Source organism: Cydia splendana, chromosome 4 (genome assembly GCF_910591565.1).
Source record: "Cydia splendana chromosome 4, ilCydSple1.2, whole genome shotgun sequence".
Lineage (NCBI taxonomy): Eukaryota > Metazoa > Arthropoda > Insecta > Lepidoptera > Tortricidae > Cydia > Cydia splendana.
In genome coordinates this window covers 4,916,763-4,942,080 of record NC_085963.1, presented here as the reverse complement: position 1 = coordinate 4,942,080, position 25,318 = coordinate 4,916,763, and the positions used below count along the sequence as shown (strand labels likewise).

The 25,318-nt window shown below is 35.5% G+C and overlaps 2 protein-coding genes across 3 annotated transcripts in view; one reads left to right on the top strand and one right to left on the bottom strand.

Moving 5' to 3' along the window:
- The window catches only part of LOC134789694 (proton-coupled zinc antiporter SLC30A2-like), a 54,195-nt gene that overhangs the window by 28,189 nt on the left and 688 nt on the right, over positions 1-25,318 (bottom strand). The window contains exon 1 of one of the 2 annotated variants that reach the window (XM_063760309.1): positions 7,615-7,771. The exons of the other annotated variant lie outside the window; for it this stretch is intronic. Coding sequence (XP_063616379.1) covers positions 7,615-7,643 — 29 coding nt within the window. The 5' untranslated portion in view covers positions 7,644-7,771. Of the gene's footprint in view, positions 1-7,614; positions 7,772-25,318 lie in introns of those variants that run through there. 2 annotated transcript variants of the gene reach the window in all.
- LOC134789724 (cytochrome c oxidase subunit 5A, mitochondrial) overlaps positions 3,657-25,318 on the top strand; it is a 193,582-nt gene continuing 171,920 nt past the window's right edge. Inside the window, exon 1 of the mRNA XM_063760357.1 lies at positions 3,657-3,660. The gene's annotated coding sequence lies outside the window, so the exon portion shown is untranslated. The remainder of the gene's footprint in view (positions 3,661-25,318) is intronic.

Genomic DNA, 25,318 nt, shown 5'->3' with positions numbered 1-25,318 from the left:
GTTTTGCAGATCACATTCATAGAGGCTATCTTTAGCCATCAAACACAAGCATATCACCATTTGTTACCCTAATAGGGTATTTTCCTACTAGTCAAATCAGCTACTTTTTTAGAACTGTCAAAACGATTTGCTTATATGGAATTTATATGAAACATTACATCGTGACGTCACGGTCAACTCACCTACTTTTTATATTTCTATCCGATTTATTAAATAGAACTCGTGTTTAAAAATAACTCCTATCTGTGTTTTTCTAATAATTATCTGGTGCTTTATTTCATGCATGGTGTAAAATAATTTCTTTTAAATACAGTATAATACCCAATTGCATGTACGTATATATTTTGTCTACGTTCCGTGTGTAGAACTAATTAAGTATAAGCGCCAAACTAATTCTAATTATACGTGCCAATACCATTTTCCTAATCTAATGCATTCTTAGTTTTATGACATAGAATACACATGTCCTATTTTAATTGCTAATACCTATACTGGTAGGTATTTGTATGCATCAAGATTTATACGCCACAGTTCCAATAAGTACGGTCAATAATAACACAAAATGAAGGGAACAAAAATATATGACATGTTTGCTCTTGTTCTACAATCATAAATATCATAATACAATCCTGTACGGATATGATGGTCGTTCTTGTCTACGTGACAGCGTAATAAAACGGTGTCCGTCACTTTCTATTCCACGGTGTTAAAAAAAGACAGTTTGCAGACGCCGGCTGGACATATACTTAATAAAATGTGAGGTGTTTGTTTTGGTTCAAATTTTAAATTCAACTTAATTTCGTGTTATCAATTTACCAAAATTCGAGGGTTTGTATAAGGAAATTTGTATGTCTGGTATGGTGTCCCCCATCACGCAAAATAACCTTGTTTTACATACATTTTATTCCGGATTCCATCTCCTAAGTGGCTGCTATGGGGGTCGCAATTTGAGATGATTAGAGATAAGAATGGTTCACCTTCAACGAATTATACGTAGAAGATTGGGGGAAGAGGCTTGTATCGTATATTACCATCTTTGGGCCCAATATTATTGCAAGTGACTGCGCCTATTTCCTTCTTAAGGCAATTAAGCATATGGAAAACCATGATTATTTAAATAGCTAACCTTTTTGTACGTTTTGTACGAGTAGATACGGTAGAAAAAACGTTCAGAGGCAGTGAGGTGTAGATTCATTGTTTTGTGATTATCTTTCTTGTTTTATGTAAAATTATTAGATCAGTATGGTTCATTCCAAGACCAAGATAAGGTTATTTTTTGTTTTCATAAGTTGCAACATCGTCTCTAAAGTCGAATGAATTAAAAATGACACTGTAAGTTTTTCGCAGACAGGTATATGCAATATATGTAGGTATATTAACTATATATTTAAATTTCTGGTAACAAAAACAACGGATGTGTGTTCATGCATAATATCGGGGTACAGATCTAGGTTTAAACATGTTCCAACTTCTATTAAAGCACCTTTAACCTTACTACCTTAAAATAAAATCGAATCTTACTCGACAGGATCTTGCCCTACAAAAACCTATTTCGATTTTCGATAAATGCCAAACGTGTTATCGATTATTTGTTTAGTTTATCGATATCACTACACGTTTCAGTCGATATGTCCTTAATAAGGTCAGAGACGTCGGTGTTATGTCAACGAACTCGCAGACTACCCTCTTGAGATTGAATACTTATCGCGGAGATAAATATGTGCTATGTGCTCAGCGTTTGAATTAAAGGGGCCCACTGATTAACCGTCCGCCGTACAGTATCGGCCAGTTGTTCGGAACTGTCAAAATTTTGTTCTAACTCACAGGCCGATACCGTCCGGCGGACTGTTAATCAGTGGGCCCCTTAAGGCCCCGTAGGTTTGGGTTCGCGGATATCATGTTTATGAATTTTATTTTATTGTAAGTTTAAATAAAAAGTAATCGATGAGTTCGATTGAAAATAAAATTGCGCACTTTTATAAGCAATTTTCATATTTTTAACGTTTGTGCAAAAATTGTTACAATTTTTTAAGGTGCGTTTTAATTTAAGTTTAGACCTGAGTTCGTGTTTTTTTTCTATCGAGCGAAAGTCAAGAAATCAGGTTTCGAATCGATGAAATAACTGGGGAAAGGCCTCAAGATTGCTAATTAGAATTTTGCCAACCGTATTATTTCAATTGTTTTAAATATACATTATTTTACTTCAATTACATATGTATCTCCTTTACGGTTGGACCCATTTAGTTAGTTGCGGACTCTACAAGGTTTGTGATACACCAACGATATCAGGTAAATAGGTTAGGTTAGTATAGACGGACTTAGAAGCATTTAAACATTAACGTAGTAGAATGAATTTATCTTTATACCTAATAAATACAGTAACTATACTATTTATCAAAGACCATAGACGACGATTATGCTATTTATCGTAAGTGCACGCGTCAAGGTAATGATTATGATATCATTATTATCAAACGTTGTCATTAAATTAAATAATAAGTCAAGATCTACACTTATGGCCAGTCTTACTAGTACCAACATATTACCAGGGCTCGGAAACCGTTATATTTTTCAAAACGTTTTTCAAATTGTAATTTCTGACAAGCGCTGTATTAAACACTTACATTAGTTACATTTTACCTGAGAACAACACATTTAAATATTATAAAGTTTTATCCCATAGGTATGAGGATAAAATATAAATAAATTACACGCCGACGGTGGGCGATACTTCGGAGAAATTCGGCAGGGGCAGGAGGCAAAAGAAAGAGAGGCGAGCCGCAGCATCGTTCGCATTCCTGATTTATTAACAAGGGCCGCCAATCAGATATCAAAATTAAAGATGAAACAAGAAGCATTTTTTTACTTTACTTATGGAAAAAATGTATAAGCCTTTGACACAAGTGATGACGAGGATGACGCATGGAAGGAAGAAAGTCCATAATTTCAGCGAGCTTTGGGTAAAAAACATGTCTGTTCACAAATTTTCACAAAAAGAGTACAAATGGCAGACCTAACGCCTCTAATATGTTCGATTCTAAAGTTTGATCATAATTATGACTCACACCAGACTCAGTTGTATCGCTTTTGTATTTATTAGTATTGGAAATTCTTTATGTGCACTATCGATAACTGCATACTTGGATACCTACAGTTACCTACTGCATAATCGTTACTCAGATACCTTAATAAATAAAGCCAACGTTTGGCGACTTAAGAAAACTTCGCATAACAGTTCGAATGCCTGAAGAGACTAACTCAAAATTGTAGTTTTTATATTGAATTGATAATAAATAACTTCTGAAAGTAGAAGTTACAAACCCCCCGAAATCCTCTCTAGCTTTTTAACTTAAGAACTGCTTTCGTAATAGACAACAATCGGAAAAAAACATGTAACTAACTATTTTGGCTCAGTGATCGAAAAATAATCTTGGCCTCCGAAATAAGAGCGTGCCAGCGTGTGAACGAGAGTGTGGTAGCCCAGGGGCCCATTTCTCGAATGATATTAGACTAAAATATTATTAGTCCACGAACTGTCAAATCGTACGGGTTGTCATGAGTTCATGACAACACAGTAATAATATTAAACTAATGTCGTTTGAGAAATGGGCCCCAGGCCCCAATTTCACATCGGTGACAAGTGCGACAATTGTAAAATCACTGTTGCTGACGTCACAGGCATCCATGGGCTACGGTTACCACTTACCATCGGGCGGGCCGTATTCCTGTTTGCCACCATCATTGTATTATTTAAAAAAACTTTATTATATAAAAAAAAAAACCAGATATTTCTCTTGCGAAGTTTCTGTCAATTGTCAAGATTTAGAAGAATTGTAGGTAATTCTTGACAGGAAATGAGTTATATGTCGGAATTTCGTGACAATTGTCGTGTTTCTTGTGACAATTGTCATAAACTTAGCAAGAGAAATATCTGTTTTTTCCCATATAATTAAGTTTTTTTTAATAATACAATGATGGTGGCAAACAGGAATACGGCCCGCTAGGGATTGCAATCCGGATTATTCGAACTTCGAAAATCCGGATTATCCGCCAATTTTTCAACCCGTTTCTAAATCCGGATTTTTAAACCCAAATCCGAATTTTCGGATTTTTTGTTAAACTATTATACAATTGCCTTTTGCACCGTTAAAATGTTCTGATTACTGCAAATAAGCAAATGTACAGTCAGCAGTCAGCCAAATATCGTAATATAACTTTGTTGCCATAGAAATAAGGATGTGTTACGATATAGTGGCGAAATATTGAGAGACCAAAGCGGCAGCTTCAGTGGCTCGGACACTTAGAGAATTATGGGAGAGGACCGTGCCGTGAAGAGAGCGTACTTGGGACTTGGGACAACAAAATGGGAGACGCCCGAGTGGACGTCCTAGGTACCGCTGAAACGACGTAGTTGCTCAAGACCTGCTCAACCTCGGCCATGGCGACTGGCGAGAGCTATTGCAAGACCGATAAACATGGCGTGATCTGGTGTCGGAGGCTAGGACTCACTTTGGGTCGTTGCGTCACCGTAGCCGTAGTAAGTACCTAATGTTAATATCCAGAAAGGGAAATGGGGACTACCTATTTGTATTAAAAGGCGATTTATCGGCGGTGGTCGTCCATATTTGTCTTAAGGCGGAAATTAATCTAATAAATGTTTTTGCAGCTAGGCTTATAAAAATAAATAATTCTTTTTTGTTGAATCAAGTTTTAAATAAATACCTACGTAGATGAAAAAATACCATCTTGCCTTTTCTCAATGAGAAATTTGCGAATTAAGTTATCCAAATAACGGCTACAAATAAGAAATCCCTATCACAGTTATAAACCCTGGTAGGGTTGAATACATAATAATATCGGTATTTAACTAAATTTAAGACAAACTCTTTACTTCACTTACGCGAACGGAGCTGCGGGCCCGTCTAGTATAAGATAATATTTGTAACTGACGATTCGAAAGTGCTTGTTGCTAAGCCTACTCAATAAAGAATATTTTGACTTTGACTTAGGTTCCGCAACTTCCGCAGTGGAGATGTGCTAAAACCCCCAAGAAATTTTGATCTCAGTGTTGTGACTGTAGGATTCTTAATTAAAATGATTAAACAAGATATTTTTTTGTTTCCAAGTTGCTTTTCTTATTGATATAATATAACTGTGTAATTAATATAACTTGTTATTTGATCATAAGACTATTACAGTAAATAAAAAGACTAATTTCTTATTAGAAAGTCGTTTTTTTATTTATTTATTCCTGGTACCAAGAAAACATTCCCTAAATCCGGATTTTATCCGAAGTTCGGATTTCGGCGTGAAAATTATCCGAAAATCCGGATTTTGTAAAATAGATTCGGATTTGCAATCCCTACGGCCCGCCCGATGGTAAGAGGTAACCGTAGCCCATGGATGCCTGTGACGTCAGCAACAGTGATGTTTTACAATTGTCGCACCTGTCACCGTGGTGAAATTGGGGCCAGGTATCGCTGGAAAGACAGTGTGACGGCAGATCTGCTTCGCTTCGCGTCACTGACAGGAAGTTGCGCAGGATCGGGAAAAACACCTGTACATCTCGAAAATTCGTGTTGATAATTAAAAGATTATTATAAAGCATTTCTAAAATGTAATACATACTATACATTACATAAGTAGGACCTACTTAATTGAGTATTAGTAATGTACCACGCGACACCCAACACAACACAAAATGAATATTAACGACTGCGATTTAACACGCACTTGTTTTTTTTTTATTTGCGATTCGTTGCAACGGGTTTTCTTACAATTTCATATAAAACTAAGACTACCAATGAAGATAGTGATTTTACACCTTATTGCACTGATATAAGGTCTACTAAATAGATATCTTTATTTAGAATGTGTTAAGTTTTGTTACTAGACAGTAGATATAGCTCTTTTCTGTCGTAGTAGATTTAGAAAGAAACGTGACTGAAGGTGACTCATGTCAATACTGTGGAAAAAGCTCTGAATCTTGACAGAGCAGACACCAGCAAGAAAACTAATTCAGTACTTTGTATGTACAAATGTGTGTGTGTGTGTGTGTGAATGTGCTTTTTCGTGTCCAAGCAGCGTGTCCTAAGTTAAGGTGGTCTGTGGTCCTAGCCATGTTTGCTATAGTTGTAATTATTATAGTGTTGTTATAAATCCACTACTTGACGCTAGATGTCGACTACCAAATAAGTCGCGTTTTGGTAAGAATACTGATGCATCGAGGTACCTCTTTCCTTCTCTATGGTATGATGGAAATGATGTCGCTTAGAGCGATGGCGGAGAGAAGTGGCAGGGATTCCAAACAATTCCTCGCACTCCCCGTTATACATGCGATACCTTTCCCTTTAAGGTAATTCAGCTCCTAGATTCCACGCGTGTCTAGAACATTGACAAGTAGCCTGCATATATAATTAGTATGCTAATTGCTAATCACTAGATAACATGCACTAATAACACACAACGCATAGACCTATCCATAGAGATCAGAAGACAATAGCGTCGGTGTCGTAAAATCTACCGCTAATGTCCAGCCGCCATCAGATATATCGGAGCGGCCAAGGCGCTCACAAATATCTGGACACGCCTCTATTGTCAGGGCGTTAGAGTGCGCGGTCAGATATTTTTGAGCACCACGGCTGCTCCAATATATCTGCGTACAATCCACATTATTCTACATGCGTCGAACATTGACTGAACAGATGCCGTCATTTAAAAAAACCCAACCGATTTGGTACACGAGTTTTAGGAGCTTTGCCACTCCTTTAACGGATATGAATCTATCAATCTATTATTTATTAGAACACTAGCTTCTGATCGCGACTTCGTCTGCGTGGAATGAAGATGATGATGATTGATAAAAACTACCCTATGTCCTTTGTCGGGGCCCGAACTATCTCCATATCAAATTTTGTCCAAATCGGTTCAGCGGTTTAAGCGTGAAGAGGTGTTAACACACTTTCGCATTTATCTATAATATAAGTATAATATGAATTTAGAACTCTGAACATTTAGATATCAAGTAGATATCTAAATATCCCAATGAAAGAAATGTTTGCATAACGGTAAGAAAATATTTTCTAACAAAAATTGGGACTTAAACTATGTGTAACACGGGTTTGACGGGTTACACTTACACCGGCCGTCAGGTCGGTTCGTATCGACAAAATCGGTTTTAGGATATTATTCAACATTTATTTCTTTATTACTCACTCAGTTATTTTTTTAATTACTCAATGAGTTAGTCAAATTTTTTTAATTTGGCTGTCAGTTCCAAATAAAGTCGCGTGGACTTAGCTACCAACACGTGTCGCGTAACCATTTGTCGCCTAGTTCACTTATGCGTATATACACGACACGAATAAAGAACTATCAATAAGTCTGCAAACATATATACATATATAAAGGTAAATATTATTTTACCAGAATTCTTTTTCGATTAAATGGTAGCCTTTTAGCGGTACAAAACCACCTGTTTTTTCCAATATACTTGTTGACTTTTAGTTTCTTTTGTATTCCAGTATTTACTCTTCGGTAAACAACCAAGAATATTCCATTCCTACTTATAATATTACAAGAGACACGTGTCATAGAAAAGCTAGGTAAACTCACTGTATCAACGGCTTGCTATCTTCAGACATCCTTGGATCCTAATGCCACTTCGATCACACTAAACACTAACCAACGTCGGTTCCAATACTATTTAGCTAGTAAACAGAGAAAAACCGCACTGAGTCACTTGAATTTTACTACTACTTTAGTCTAAACGCACGATAGGAACTAATTCTAACCATTACTGGGTCGTTATCTAGAATACTTGAAGTGGTTATCACCTACCGGGCACTCCTTCGCATTGGAGATAACATTACGATGTGCAAATAGGAGCCGATAATGCTGTAAACATGTCGTATTAGGGTCCCGTCTGTTAGCTTAGGCACTTTATCGAAAACACCTTTGAATGGTCGGAAGTTTTTACTTTTTAGGGCTTATTCGAATTCTGGTGATTTTTGAATAATTACCAGATATCGGACAATTTATCGCAAAAATAAATATAGTATGAAACATGATACAATTTTCTTAACAATTTTGAACTGCAGTTTTTGAGTATAATCTGGAAATTTTATAAAGATACTGTGTACATAATACGAGTTTAATAAATCTTGTCCTATTTTGAGATATAAAATTTATATCGTATATACATTTATATTATAAATGATTTTTGATGGTTTTGCGATGATTTGTCCGATCACTGATAATAACCGTCTGATTTTTCCAAGAACAGGTGTCCTTCCTTCCTCCTTGTTTTGGAAAACTTTTAGTTGGACGACACCGGGATATGCCGGTCGTATTTGTCTACGTGACAGAGTGATAAATGATAATGATAAAGTCTGCCTTTGAATAGCGTGGTGTTATAACGTGATACTTATTTTATCACGTGGATAAATATCCGTAATACGCCTGCAGTTGTCATTTTTTAAATCTTGCTACGGAACAAAACAAGAGATGCCATTGTCAATTACCTTTTCACCACACCAGCTCGGAAAGCCTTACTTCAAAAACTGATAGCAAAGTTGCATTTTATTCACATGTGAGGCAAAGTAATCAAAGGCAAATTTTTAGTTGTTTTCTTATGTTTGCTGGTAGAATTGACTTTTAAATGATGATTTTGGATGATAAATATTTAATAACATTCATTTGGATTTGATTTAGTTTGATTATGTTTGATATTTTACATTTAATATTTGCTTCGGGTTGGTGTGGTGAAAAATTTTGTATTTCACTCGGGGGCAAATTTTGTTTCACCCTCGTGCTTTGAAACCCTCGCAACGCTTAAGATTCCATTTTTCGAACCACGAGCGTAGCGATTGGTTCTATTTTGGAATCTTTCGCTTGCTCGGGTATCAATATCAGCACGAGCGGTTAAACAACTTTGCCCCTTTGTAAAACAAATAACAATTTTAAGCTTGCTTCCATTTTGATGCGTGTCTATATAATACCCTTCAAGTGGCATTGGCATACCTACGTTATTTTTGAGTTGTTGGAATTTTAATTTGATTGTAGGTAATTATTCATATTTCAAATTTAAATGACGTAGGAGCCGGGAGCCGGTTCCTGCCACTTGGAGGGTCAGTATGTTAACAGTTTTAATTCTAACGTAAATACATATGTAAAGATAAGTAGGCTTGTCGTATCCCTAAAATCAATTCATAAATGTTAAGAATCTTGGAACCCCCTACTGATAAAATGTCAGTTAACGTCTTTTGGATTTTAACTTAGTCTGTTTACATTGAGACATTCGCAGAAGTCGTTTGGTATCAAAGAATACATCATTAGAGTAGCGACAAACGGTTGGGCAAAAAGATTTTTTTTGATGCTTATATGATTTTATTCCTGAATGTATGTCTCCTTAAGCTACACATCTATCAGTGCTTGAGACTAGGGCTTCCAAATACCGGACTTCTTTCAATACCGGTATTAATACCGAAACTGTCTTCATCAATACCGAGATCCCGGGAACCCGGTATTGACTATGAATCGCTTAAAAAAATTGAGTTTTATTTAAAAAAGGTTCACTGTAACACCAGATATGTATATAGCTTAGGATATTAAACAATAATCGCCATCTGCAATAATTATCATTTCACCCTCCAGGTTGGCAATAATTTTATCCGCCTTGTTGACTTCACCAGTCACATTTTTAGTTCAACCTAATAAACCAGCCAATATATATTCAAATTTGCCACCAAAAATTCGTTTGCCATACTACAATTCATTTCTTTCTACTTTTTGATATAATTTTAAGAACTAATTATAATATATTAATATCATATCCTGGACATCAAAATTCATCACCAAATATTTATCTAACGCATATGCACAGATCCTGTTTCAATTAAATGGGCAAGTAATCTTCTTGATACAGCCGAATTTGATAATTTTAATGGATTTTAAACGTTATAATCGGCACATTTTCCTTGTTTATGAAAATACCGGGATCCCGGTATTGCATAAAAAAATACCGGTATTGAAAAATGCGTTTAAACAGACTGGATCCCGGTATTTCGGGATCCCGGGATCCCGGTATTGGAAGCCCTACTTGAGACCATTATAATAAGCCCAAATTTAATGTGGTTACGTTTGTTCGTCGAATTTAATTGGTCATTTCATTTCATTAAATAATAAATAAATAAATATTAGGGGACATCTTACACAGATCAACCTATCCCCAAACTAAGCAAAGTTTGTACTATGGGTGCTAGGCGACGATATAAACATATACATACTTACCTACTTATATAGATAAATATAACATGCGTATATACATAGAAAGCACCCATGACTCAGGAACAAATATTTGTGTTCATCACACAAATAAATGCCGGGATACGAACCCAGGACCGTCGGCTTTACCCACTAGGCCAGTCAAAAATTGTGATCATTAAAATAGTAGGTATCAATCAAACTAACGTGATATTGATATAAATTTGAATAAAATTTAATACCCTTTAATTATTCCATTTTTAATTTAAATTTAATCGATTATTAAATTATTGAGACAATTTATTATTAATTATTTTGTAATTAGACAATAGGCTAGATGACAAATTTTCATTTATGGTATCAATCAATCAGGTTTGTTTTTAGGATCAAATGTCTATATGGGACCCATTGCATTAAAGCAATACAAAAGTCAGAAATGATAGTCAAAGTCCGACAGACGTACTTCACTCGCGAAACGCCCCTAACAAAACGATATGTGACCGTGACGTCAAGGTCACAGAGAGTCCATCTTGAAGTATGAATACTATGAACAAAACAAGAAAATTGCGTTTTTGTCGGTGAAATATTGCGTTTATACAAATCTTCATCAACTATATAAGTTGCTATACAATCTTTTTTTGGATAAAACGTGAGGAATCGAATGGTATCCTTACTTGATTCGTTTTTGGAAGCTAAAAAAAACTTAAATTTTGAAACTTTCAGGTGCTGTATTTTTGTATTATTTCCATATATTTTTTTAATATCCGCAATATGTGATAAATTGCTCATTTGCTATCTATTTTATTTACTAGATTTTGTTATAAAATTCAACACGTGTCATCATCCCTATTCTATTAGAAACATCTCCTTCGTAAATCTAACGCCTACTTAAGAGTAATCGATAATAGCACATTTTGAGCAAAATTTTTGTTAATTGTTTTATAGACGGAACCCTAAAAACAAAGATCGCCGTACCTGTTAGTTTATTCGTTTTTAAATAAGTATATAATTATTTTAACTACATTTAAAAATGAAAGATTTAAAATTCGACTAATTAATAAATACGATAGTAAGCACATTATCTGATTAGATACTGCCACTACAAGTTCGAGTACGGATAACATAGGGATTAGTAGATTAGTTCAGATAAATGATAACTGAGGAGTTTATTTTCAGAAGGGCTTATTTCCCTATGAACGCCATACAAAAGAAGCCCTTTTGAAAATACACTCCTCAACTGAGTTCAATCCCCGGCACCGGCAGTGCACACGTGGTTGGTGATTTTTAGGGTTCCGTATTCCGTGCCCAAAGGGTAAAACGGGACCCTATTACTAAGACTCCGCTGTCCGCGCGTTCGTCCGTCCGTCTGTCACCAGGCTGTATCTCACGAACCGTGATAGCTAGACAGTTGAAATTTTCACAGATGATGTATTTCTGTTGCCGCTATAACAACAAATACTAAAAACAGAATAAACTAAAGATTTAAGTGGGGCTCCCATACAACAGACGTGATTTTTGACCGAAGTTAAACAACGTCGGGCGGGGTCAGTACTTGGATGGGTGACCGTTTTTTTTTTTTGCCATTTTTTGCATCATTGTACGGAACCCTTCGTGCGCGAGTCCGACTCGCACTTGCCCTGTTGTTTTAAACCGCGATGTTAGCAAAATAGCCGTACTATCTAATGGAAAGCTGACACCGTAGCCTATGGATACTTGTAACTTGAGAGGTGGCACTACTGCTTTGTCGACTCTTTATACATAGATTGTCTGTGCAAATAATACCACTATTCTTAGTGATTAACAGGCCAATTCGAGTTCCTCAACCAAAAAAGTCACTTTTGCTTTTTTGACACTGACAGATCAGTATCATATTGGAAACATATCTAATAACTACAACTCGAATTGGCCTGTAAGCTTAGAGCATTTAATAACTGGAGTCGCCTTTAAGAGCTTACCCCTCTGCCAAAAAACTTTCACAATTGGCCAACTTGTATGGACTGACATGGCTATTTGTACGTTACGTACAAATAGAGATGGGTAACTACCCGGGTAAATACGCGGGTAGGGTAGACCGAGGCGAATCGGATCACTGGGGAAATCGGATCAAAATAAGCATTTCTGTAAAATTTGAAAGATCACGGTTAGTTACAGCCAGTCAATCAGCGTCCCGCGTTTGCTCTGTTCCTAACGCATGTCGCCACAGTTACTGTCATTGTAAAAGACTCATGCGTCGGTCACGGTGACACTTCCCGATGAGTCGCTCGTACAGGTGTATTGTGATTTTACCGCCGATGTAAAAAATGTGCAAATACAGTCCGTGATAAAAGTAAACGCAAAAGGCTAAAGGTTTGTAATTGTTGTTACTTATTGTTAATGGCGCATAGTGTTTCTTGATTTGATTTTGTTTTTATTGTATTTAAAGGTATATTTCCGTTACACGAAAAAAATTCAAACATATGATATGGGGTTATTCGGATCATCTGATTGGGGGCGATTCGGATCACATTAGAAAACAAGGTTTTTGGACATTTTTTTGGCTTATTTTATGTTCGCATGTTTTAGATGGGGCGTACGTATAAAAAGAAGAGGTATCAGGGGGAATGGTCGGGAGAAAATATGACTACAGCTGCTAATAAGGTTTTAACGAGACCGCTGTCCCTACGTAGAGTCTTTTGTTACCAACAACTAATTTTCTCATATGGGGTGAATCGGATATGTGTGATTTTTCATGTTTTGGTTTGCAAAAGTTTACAGTTTTTGTTTATTTTCATTTAAGTTATTCGATTTTGTTGGTAAATGGCCATTAGCATGTTTTGGATTTATTGTTAATATATATAGTGGCATATAGGAGTGATATTATGTTACACTTTCTGTAGGTGGAATGATAAAAAATGTAACTGGAAAGGAGGAATAAAAATAATGGTCAAATGCAACATTAAAGATACCAATGATAGTTGATCTCAATTATTTGACCTTTGTGATTCTTAATCATATGATTAACATTGTTAACCATTATTAATTAAGATTTAATGACAGAGTTTTTTTGATCCGTTTTACCCCTTAAAATGGGGCGAATCGGATTTTTTACGAGGTTTTGTATTTTATTTTTCATAAATCATATTTAAGTTTTATTTTATGTCTGAACCTTGGATTCCGTTCATTAACAATTTATCCAACTGAATATTAATAAAAACAGTATCACCTTATTGACCGTTTAACAAAAAATGATCCGATTCGCCTCGGTCTACCCTATTTTCGTTTTCCTTCTAAATTTGATGTGTTTAATGGTATGTGAGTATAAATAAAATTAATTTAAGTATTTTTTTATAATGTTACATAAAATGTATGTTCAAACTAATTACGAAAAGGTTGCTATGAAGTGAAGTTCGATTATAACCTATCAGTCCAATTATGAAAATCGTGTAAAATCATTCCCTGGCTTCCGGAAATGTTTTAAAATGCTTTTGATATACATTAGAAAGATAAAAATAAAGAAAACGTATGAATGATAATAAAAAAAATTGTGCAGTATCCCAACTTGTGAAGCTTATAAGTCAAACACAGTTAGTTTTAGGACAAAAATGTATATAACCTTTTTTGTAGAAAATTATGTCTACTTTAGTTTGTACATACAACACTTTTCGATATTAATGACAGATTCCAAGAAATATGAAAAAGTTCACTTTTGCCCCCCTCCCCCCAACCACACCCCCCGCCGACTGAAGTTGGAATGTGTATTATCAACGTATAAGTACGATAATTTACTCAAGTCTAAAAAAAATACTCTTATGACGGCCTTTTTTTAATATTTATCAAAATTGTACTAAAAATTCCTTAGTTACAAATGCAACTGCAACTAAACCATTTCATTTTAAATGACACACAATAATTACAGCCATTAACTCGGTTTATATCTCCACTTTAACACAAATCGACATGTGCAACAAGAAATGAATCTACCCGTCCATTTAGGTAGATACGGGTAAATACCGGGTAGATGGATATTTACCGGGTATTTACCTGGGTGGGTAAATTGGGTAAATACCCGCGACCCATCTCTACGTACAAATCATGTAGAAATAGCAATACATTTGACGTCCCCTCCCCCGCAAAAATCGACAGACTGTTTCGTACAGAAAATGACAGCCATGACGTCTCCAGTTACTAAATGCTCTAAGCCTGTAAGGGCCACTTGCACCATTCACTAACCCGGGCTTAACCGGTTAAATCTGGAGTTACCATGGTTACCAGTACAATTTGACACTGGGTTAACGGTTTAACCGGGTTAGTGGGATGCAGGATGGTGCAAGTGGCGCTAAGTCGCGAATTCGTGTCTCGCACGACCAAGTAAAAGTTTCCACTGTTCGTTAATTTCTTAAGCATTGATATGTCTAAAAGTACTAAGTGTTATTTCTTGACATGCCTATTAAAGTTGGGTAAGTAATAGAACGTATACAAACCTATAATATATTGCTCAGAATATATAAATTCAATTAGTATAATTTTGAATGGCATATCGTGCAATAAGTATAACGTGCGATACGTCTAACAATGAATTCTATAATTTTATAATGTATAATGAACTTTACATATAATATCGTTTATGATACGTATAAAAAGGTATAACGTTGAAATAATATAATATACAAAACAAATACCACGCAATAAACCTAACCTTTTATTTTTCTGGGGGGTAACAGTTCTAACCTAACCTAATACTTATCTGGTAGCAGTTTCTTTCTCTGAGGGGTCACAGCTCTAACCTAACCTAACCTATTTTTCTGGTAGCAGTTTTTTTCGGTGGGGGGTCACAGTTCTAACCTAACCTAACCTATTTTTATGGTAGTAGTTTCTTTTTCTGTGGGGTAACAGTTCTAACCTAACCTAACCTACTTTTATGGTAGCAGTTTCTTTCTCTGAGGGGTCACAGTTCTAACCTAACCTAACCTACCTTTCTGGTAGCAATTTCATTCTCTGAGGGGTCACAGTTCGAACCTAACCTAACCTACTTTTCTGGTAGCAGTTTATTTCTCTGAGGGGTCACAGTTCTAACTTAACCTAACCTACTTTTCTGGTAGCAGTTTCTTTTTCTGGGGAGTCACAGTTCTAACCTAACCTAACCTACTTTTCAGGTAGCAGTTTCTTTTTCTGGGGAGTCAGTTCTAACCTAACCTAACCTACTTTTCTGGTAGCGGTTTCTTTTTCTGGGGAGTCACAGTTCTAACCTAACCTAACCTACTTTTCTGGTAGCAGTTTCTTTCTCTGAGGGGTCACAGTTCTAACCTAGCCTAACCTACTTTTCTGGTAGCAGTTTCTTTCTCTGAGGGGTCACAGTTCTAACTTAACCTAACCTACTTTTCTGGTAGCAGTTTCTTTTTCTGGGGAGTCACAGTTCTAACCTAACCTACTTTTTAGGTAGCAGTTTCTTTTTCTGGGGAGTCACAGTTCTAACCTAACCTAACCTACTTTTCTGGTAGCGGTTTCTTTTTCTGGGGAGTCACAGTTCTATCCTAACCTAACCTACTTTTCTGGTAGCAGTTTCTTTTTCTGGGGAGTCACAGTTCTAACCTAACCTAACCTACTTTTCTGGTAGCAGTTTCTTTCTCTGAGGGGTCACAGTTCTAACCTAACCTAACCTACTTTTCTGGTAGTGGTTTCTTTTTCTGGGGAGTCACAGTTCTAACCTAACCTAACCTACTTTTCTGGTAGCAGTTTTTTTTTCTGGGGAGTCACTGTCCTAACCTAACCTACTTTTCTGACAGTAATTAGTTTCGATGACTTATGAAATACTGAGCTATCCAAATAATTTTACTGATGTTTTGTTCAGATACTTATATGAGATGTTATTCATTATTTTAATTTATATGCATAATGAATGTTATATTAAATGTAATTAGTTTATTTGTATGTTATACCAAACAGCGGTGTGTATATTGAATGTTATATTATTTTTATGTTATACTAATTGAAAATATAGATTTAGTGCATTATACATAAGATTAGTATACGTTTTGAACGTTTGGAAATTGAAATTATATCAAAAGTTCGTATTCATTATGATACGCACCCATTAAAGTTATACTGTATTATAAAGTCAAGAAATGAAAATGGGTCACGTTGTACGGATAGGGCATTATTTATAATAAAAAAAAACACGTTTTATGTTTCCTGCAGAGTTCATAAACGATTTAAAGAATTCGAATACAATATTAACAAAACATAAAAGGACACCTATCTGTCGTGATTCAGGTAAACATGATGAAGTCATACAGTTTCAGTGTCAAATATTATCATGAACAAGTAAGATAGTAATTATTTTTATAGCATTTACATTGTAATTTGTAAAGGTTTTTCAAAATAAGGTAAATAAATAACAGTTTTAAACAATAAGTACTCCATTACTAAGAGCAGCGGTCGGCAACAGGCGGCCCGTGAACCTCTCACTTGTGGCCCGCGAGCCCCCCTTGCTATTTTATATGTAATATTGTCAAACAACAATGTCTGATAAAGCCACACATATTAACGAAGTGCGGCCCGCGTCAACTTCCTTAACTACTATGTGGCCCTTGGCTGCTAAAAGGTTGCCGACCGCTGACTAAGGGGTTAAATTCTAAATAGAAGAAGAAGAATAAAAAAACCGGACAAGTGCGAGTCGGACTCGCCCACCGAGGGTTCCGTACTATTTAGTATTTGTTGTTATAGCGGCAACAGATATACATTTGTGAAAATTTCAACTGTCTAGCTAAATATCACGGACAAGACGGACAGATGGACAGTAGAGTCTTAGTAATAGGGTCCCGTTTCTACCCTTTGGGTACGGAACCCTAAAAAGAGCGTACTCCCATCCCATCATAGGCCCGAAACGCACTTACAATCCATCTGGTGTTGCTGGTTGATCTGGTTAATTGTAACAAGACAAGATTTACATTATTCCGAGCTTAGTAGCTTCCATAAAAAATTGGTTAATTTACTTCCATTTTTACCGTTTTACTTACCTATGGCAAATATAAGAATTTTTGCTTATCAGGAGTATCAGGACTTATGTCATATCTTCATTAATACCTACAGCTCTTATCACAGAAACGATAATTCTTTGGCACGACTTCCGATGTTACATAAGATAATATAAGATACCTACAAAATATCTTATGTAGGTATAGGTAGCGGTCTTAGAGGCATGTGAGTTGTACAGGGATTTGGACCAGCGGCTGAAGTCATACAGCGACTACAAAATAAAGTTAAACATATTTTTTCCATAACATAATAACTGTCCGAGCGAGCGCGAAGCTTGAGCGAAGCGTCTACGTACTCTAGTCGCATTTCTTAACCGATTCTGGTGTACATACCTACATATATGAGGTTTCGACAATTAAGTATGTATATGGGTTTATTGTCGATTCATTTTTTGTAAAATTTACAAAATAGTGGATTCATGGGGGTTCGCGAAGTCTACATCTCACAGAGCCACAAGTGATACTTATTATACTAGATAAAATACAAGTACAATATAAAACAAATATAAATACATTCTGCTGTTGTCATAATATTTTGTATTGTTTAACTTGAATGCATTTGACGTGCGTGGAAAGTTTACTCATTAATATACTGTTTTGAAACCAGCAACGATCTAAGACAATAGCGTATGCAACTGTTTATTACGTTACAGTAGGTACATCGCGTGTGGGGATCAAATACAGAGTCGTCACCGACCTATAATGCTTCTCCAGTACCGTCTTTACCATAAGGGCCCACGGGGCCCGAGCCCAAGACCCCCATCCTCGGGGCCCGAAGGATAGACAGTAACAGTATATTTGATTACCCATAATAAATAGGTAGAAGATCATAGTAGAAAAATGTAAGTTTATTTCGCTTTCTTTACTCCCCAAATTCTTATGTGCCCAAGGGCCCCAGCATAGTTTAAGACGGCGCTGTGCTTCTCACTGATTCTGGTTCTCTAATTCTTGTGGCAGCTCCAGCCTGCATTCTGCAGCGAGGACTAGGAAGAAAAGACTACGAGGGAGATGTGAGGTTGAGGTTAAATAACAGGTTATATTAACGGACGCAGAACTCTGTTTATTCAGCATAAGAGCCACCCCAAACTAGCGTCTCCGAGAGTCGGCGTCTATAGTCAACTTTACGGCTGCTGCGTTGTCGAAACACAACACAACGTTGGCGCAACTTCGCAGCGACGCCATTTTCCATAGCGCTGACTAGATGCCGACGCTCAAAAGGCGCTAGTGTGCTGGGGTGGCCGAGGTGGCCCTAAGCTGCATAAGCTGCTTCTCGAGATGAGAAGCTACCCGGCGCCGAAAAAGGATTCACGCAGGCGTCGAAGGAGAGGCGGCCGCGCAAGGCGCCTCGCAAGAGCCAGTGTGGCACAGCGGAGCCAGATATTGCATCTGGAGTGAGGGCTGCCACGCCGAATACGGCGCAATACGTATCGCGCCTGCATGTTTCCGCCACGGCAGACGATGTGGTGAAATATCTTCGCAAGAAGACCCGTTACGAGTTGAAAGTGTTCCAGCTGCGATCGCGACATTACGTGCACTTCAGCTCGTTTGTGTGGTCACCCTTAGCTCGGCACGGAGTTATGCATAAAGGCCAGAGCACACCGGCTGTGTGTGATTAGACGTGGACGTGCACGTGCGCTATGTTAAAGCCGTGCACGCACTCGTTACGCAAGCGGTGTGCCGTCTCTCATAAAGTTCTGTATACTACAATGCGCACGTGCACGTCTATGCACACGCACCCGGTGTGCACAGGCCTTAAAGGGCGACGTTCTATGAACATGTAACCCGAGTCACGATTTCATTATGTGTTTTTTATTTAGTAATAAAGCAACTTTAATTATTAGCAGAATGACATATTTATCTGCGTGAATTTACAAAAACATTTTCATTACGAGTAATAGGAACACGCAATAATAAAATAACAACAATAAATTGTTAATAAAATGGACCACCAATTTATGGTAATAGTTATAAGTAGGTACCTAGGTAATAATCACAACTAAATTTAAATGGATACCTACTAATAAATAATAAATATCGTCGCTATACTTACTCAACCTCATATCTACAACAATCATTTGATGGAAATGTCGCTTTTCTTTCATTCGGAATACGGGTGTTTTTGTCATCAAATGAGTGTTGCAGATACGAGGTTGAGTAAGTATAGCGGCGATATACACTTTAAAGTATCATCACCCACACTTCTAACTGTCCATCAGTGGACCTTCTGCCTTTCGTAATAATTTGCCTGTAAGTAATTATATATATATTCTAAATAAAACGTAAATTATAAAGAAACAAGCCAATTGAAACCAATTGTTAAGAGTGGCCAATTACTATGTAGTGGCCAATAATTATAGCAGTCACCCTAATATTATTATATTATAATTTCATAGTTCTTGGTGTATTTAAACTAAACCATGTTTAAAATAAGTTTGTGGCAAAAATTTCATTTTTGGTACAAGCTTTTATCGCTGACTGTACTTTTCTTACGACAGACAACTAATACTCATCGAGACAATTCAAAAACCCCTAACACAATTAGGTTGCGTTGTTTCATCACAGAGTTCCTATGGCCACCTCCTGTCTCCATCATCAGATCAGTTGGACGGTACCATAATATTGCATTGTCATGGGTGGATTTCATCACAAAAAATTTCACCATACAATTTTTTTTTTTATGTTTAATTTAACACGATTCTAGCTGGGTAAAGTAATAGGGGGCTGTATATTGAGGATATTTATGGCATTTATACAATCATTTGTGGCTTATATTAGAAGTTATCGCTTTCGGAAAATAAAAACGCAAGATGGTGATGACAACCATGGTATGGTAATGACTCTTTTATAGACGGTAATGACACTGCATGTACGGTAATGACGATTTGGGAACTAATTTATATATGTACGTATTAAATCACATTCAAACGTATTAAAAAAACAAAAACTTTTTCTAATTGTAAGGCTTTAGAACTTTAAAAAACATTACAAATAACATGTTTTTGAACATAAGACTAGCTACATAAATTATTTTTAGAAAATTATAAAAAATACATTTTATTCATATAAATAAATATATAACAAGTATGTTTATTGTATAATTTTAAATAATTTATATTCCGAAATGGGAAATTTATGTATTCATTAATTTTTTTGGGTTTTTCAATGTTAAATCATATTAACAATATTGTACTCTTATTATCAGTTTAAACCCGCATCTTCTTTTATCTACTGCATAACTTGGTATTTATATCATATTATAAAATTGCTGGCTTACCAATGAGCTTAATTTTTATGATATATTACTTTTTTTTGATAATTTGATTAATTGCATAAGTTTGTATTTTTGTTGTTTTATAAATTAACTTTAAAAATAGCTATAATGATTTTTAAATCCATATGTTGTTTAATAGCTAAACATTAATATATAATCAGTGTTTTATAAGTTGCAAGACCCCTACTTTTAATGCATGTCATAAGTTACAAAATGTTAGGTATTGGGTCCGGTGACTACCCAATGGTATAATTATTAATTGCTGTAATTATATATTTGTATGTATTTCTATAATAAATTGGAATATGCTATGGTAAGCAGTCTTAAGATTGCAAAATCAACTCAGGAAAGCAAAAAGACAAGAGAAATTTTACAGGAATCAACTATAGACTTAATAGACAGAAGAAATGAACTAATAGCAACCAAAACCAAAACAAGAGAAACAAAACAGGAACTAAAACACCTATTCAAAATAACTAACAAGGCAATTAAACAGGACTATAACAATCATAGAAAAATTGTCATAGAGAAAAACTTAAATAAATTCAGAAGCTGTAAAAGAGCGTATAAAGAATTAAGTACACACAAAAACTGGATTGATAAACTAAAAAATGGCCAAAATGAAACCAAGACGAGAAAAGAGATCATAGATCATGCCACATCCTTTTACGAAGAGCTTTACAAAAAACCAGATAATAATGACGAGAATGAATCCACAGAAGACTCAACCTGGATCCAATTGAGTCAATTACGGAGAAGGAAATCCTCAGACATATAAAGAACTTAAAACCTGAGAAATGTCCGGGTCCGGACAACATAAGTAATGAAGCCATCAAAATTGGAGCCCCTACTCTCATTCCTTACCTAACAAAACTGTTTAACATGGTCCTTGAAACTGGAATAGCCCCTAAACAGTGGTGCTCCTCGGAAATCATACTTCTTTACAAAAAAGGCGACCCGGCAGACATCGGGAACTACAGGCCAATAAGCTTACTGTCCAGCGTCTACAAACTGTTTACTTCTGTAATACTAAGCCGATTAACACCAACTATCGACAACAACCAACCAATCGAACAAGCAGGTTTCCGCTCCGGTTTTTCCACTATAGACCACATCCACTCACTACTTAGAACAGATACTTGAAAAATGTAAAGAGTTCAACCACCCGCTATATATTGGTTTTGTGGACTACACAAAGGCATTTGATAGTATAACTCACAACTCAATTTGGAAAGCACTTCTATCAAACAAAATACACAAGATCTATATAAACATTATCAAGAACATCTACTCACAAAGTACAAGCAGAGTAAAACTAGAAAGCAAAGGGAATGAGATAATCATTGGACGGGGCGTCAGACAAGGCGATCCTCTGTCACCAAAACTATTTATAGCTGTACTGCAAGGAGTATTTGAGAAAATCAACTGGACTAACAAGGGAATCAAAATTCAAGACTGTCACCTTAGTCACCTCAGATTTGCGGATGACATTGTTATCTTCGCCGAATCAGCTACTGAGCTAGAACAAATGCTACAGACCTTGGATACTCAAAGCAAATTAGTAGGACTACAAATGAACGCCAAAAAAACCAAAGTAATGACAAATTATAGTGAAAGAAAGCAGATACACGTATCAGGAAATCTCATAGAATATGTCAAGGAATATATATATCTAGGAAAACGAGTACCCTTTAACGCAGACAGTAACGAGGAGGAAATAGACAGAAGGGTCAACTGCAGTTGGAAAAATATTCTGGGCACAAAAAGAAATATTGAAAGGGGATTACCACCTAAAACTAAAGAAAACTGTAATGGATACATGCATTTTGCCCAGCCTAACATATGGAAGCCAAACATGGACTTTCACCAACAAAATAAAACATAAAATTGCAGTTTGTCAGCGCTCGATGGAAAGAAGTCTATTACATTTAAGGAAAATTCACAAAGTAAGAAACGAAGATATAAGAAAGAGAACCAAACTCACAGATTCCCTTCAGCATGCATTGAGACTCAAATGGAAATGGGCAGGCCACATTGCTCGATTTAATGACAAAAGATGGACACTTAAAACAACAACATGGTCAGGGCCTATAGCACAAGGAAAAAGGAAACCAGGCAAGCCACGAAGGCGTTGGGCAGAAGATATTCATAAGGTCGCAGGTGCAAGCTGGATGGAGTCAGCCAAAGACCGTGAAAAATGGCATGGGTTGGAGGAGGCTTTTACCCAAACGGGGTCCATATAAAACTATCATCAAATAATATATTTATAAAACTGTTAAAACTATGGAAGTAATAAAGCTTTATAATAATTATAATAATAATTATATACATCAATTAATATAATATTATCAAAAAACATAAGGCCATCACGATAGTGAGCCAGTACCGTAGCCTATGGTCGCTTAAAACTTAATATATGTTGCTTCTTTAAATACTTTGTTTTAACACGACTAACATGCAATTACAGACTCTAAGTTGCACGATTTACATTATTAGATTATAAAAAAAAACATTTGTATGTTCTAAGTTCTAAGTGACCTAAATTTTGCCTACTTCAGTCAAAATGTTATTTAAAAACTAACCATCCTCTAGTGTGAAAGAAATAGTCATATCTTCTTCTACATTTATTCTACATTTATAAGGTAGACATTATATAGTGTTAGAAGACATAGAGAATGTTTTTCAAACATACAGCTTAATTTCAGAATGAATTATAGCAAAATAACTAGAAAAGTTTCTGAGAACCGTCATCACCATACACATGAAATCATCACCGGTCGTCATTTTTTCCCGGTGATGATGGGTATGGTGTTGACGATTTGAGAGTTTCTTGTTTTTATTTCTAGAATACGAATAATAGTAGTTAATGTCTATGCTACACAATAAACTTCATGTAGTTTGCCATTCATTTCAGTAATTATTTCTAATATATCATTTGTAATTTTTTTAAACCAAAGCATAACGGTGATGATGCTCTGTTGTGACAAACTACGTTTTACAAATTTGTTCGTAATATTTCTCACGATTCAATGATGTGACTTTATAGTGAAATCATTTTTGGCATTCTATATTAAAGTGAAAAATAGGGCATGGACCTTTAGCGGTATTTCGTTGTTCATACACGGAGATAAGCTCACATTGACATTACCATGACGGTGTTGACGAATATTCGTGACAAAATTTTAAATATTTTTAAATGTACTTTCTCGGTGAAGGAATTATTGCATATTTTTTCATATGTTAAACAACAACATGGAAAAGATATAAGTAAAAGAAAAATCGCATTCGTACGATAGGTATGCTATAATTTTCACTGCAAACAAAAAGGTTCAGATTTATCCGGTAGACGGTGATGATTTTAGACACATAAAACATTTTATATAAAAAAAACTATTAAGTTATTGGAGATGGTAATTGAAGAAACATGAAGATAATAGTTCTTAAAAACATATAAAAAAGTTGCAACTCGCACAACCTACTAGTTTTTTTTATCAAGACCGAACCATAAGTTTTCGCAGGATTTTGAAATCCACCCTCATCCGATTTATACATGCATGTAAAATTTCAGCTCAATCGGAAACCATTCAGACAGACAGACAACGGTCAGGTGAAACTAAATAAAAGCTTGTTATTTAAACATAATTTAAACTTTAAATGTCAATGGCTTAAACTGGGTATGGTGGGCAGGAGGAGGATATTGATATAGGGATGGTGTTTAGCAAAAATGAGTCATCCCACATCCGTTTTGCAATAAAATGTCAACTTTAAGCGTCAATTTTTTGAGTTGTAATCTTATTGAAAAATTAATGTGGGTTGACACATTATTGCTTAACAGCATCCATATATTGTTGTGATATAACTGATTATAGGTATGTATAAAGTTGCATTTCATAAGAGATAATTATGAATCTATTAATTTCTATAAGACAAGCTTTTCAAATAACAGATGTCATTACTCGAAATCATTGCAGGGCAAATTATGTTAATATAAAATTACTGAATGAGTATGACTTTAATTTTAATGTTAATATCAACTCCATAGCTCACTTTAATCTTACCATGCGATGAAACCTTGGATGCCTAGTAATAATGTTTGGGGTATTGATAAGATGGATTTTTTTTATTCATAGTGGAGTTGCCTGGCCAGGCTTTGGTGAGGCACAGACATTAAAATGGGTCACTCACATTATATTTAAGCCAAATATTGACTCTAAAATATGTCATTCTATTTCAATTATATATTTTTAAATATATGAGTAACCCGTTTTAATGTGTTTATTTTTTTATATGCTTATGATGACTTATTATGTGACACTACCTCTCATCTAAAATAATTATGATTTATGATGTAGGTACCATTAAAATATTACCCTCATTACGTTAACCTTCCTTACATAGTGCTTCTATGTATAGTATAATGTTATCAGATGTGATTTAAAAACGGACAATGTATACAATTAAATTTTCTTTTTTAAATTTATAGTTTTAATGTTTATTTGTAAGTTTTACTTGTAATTTAATTTGTATTCTTTTTTTAGTTTAACCAAATAAATCTTACATTTGAGAATTTAGTAATAATATTAGTATGAAATAAAGTATAGGTTGTTATTGAGTAGACACCAAAGATCCCTTTAATTCAATAAAAGGCAATAAATTTACATGCACCATGCGATCTTGACTCTCGCGAAACGTAAGTACTACATATTAGGTATTATTTATTTTTATCGGTCACTCACTCTATAACTTTTGAACTGTCAAAGGTCCAAGGTGA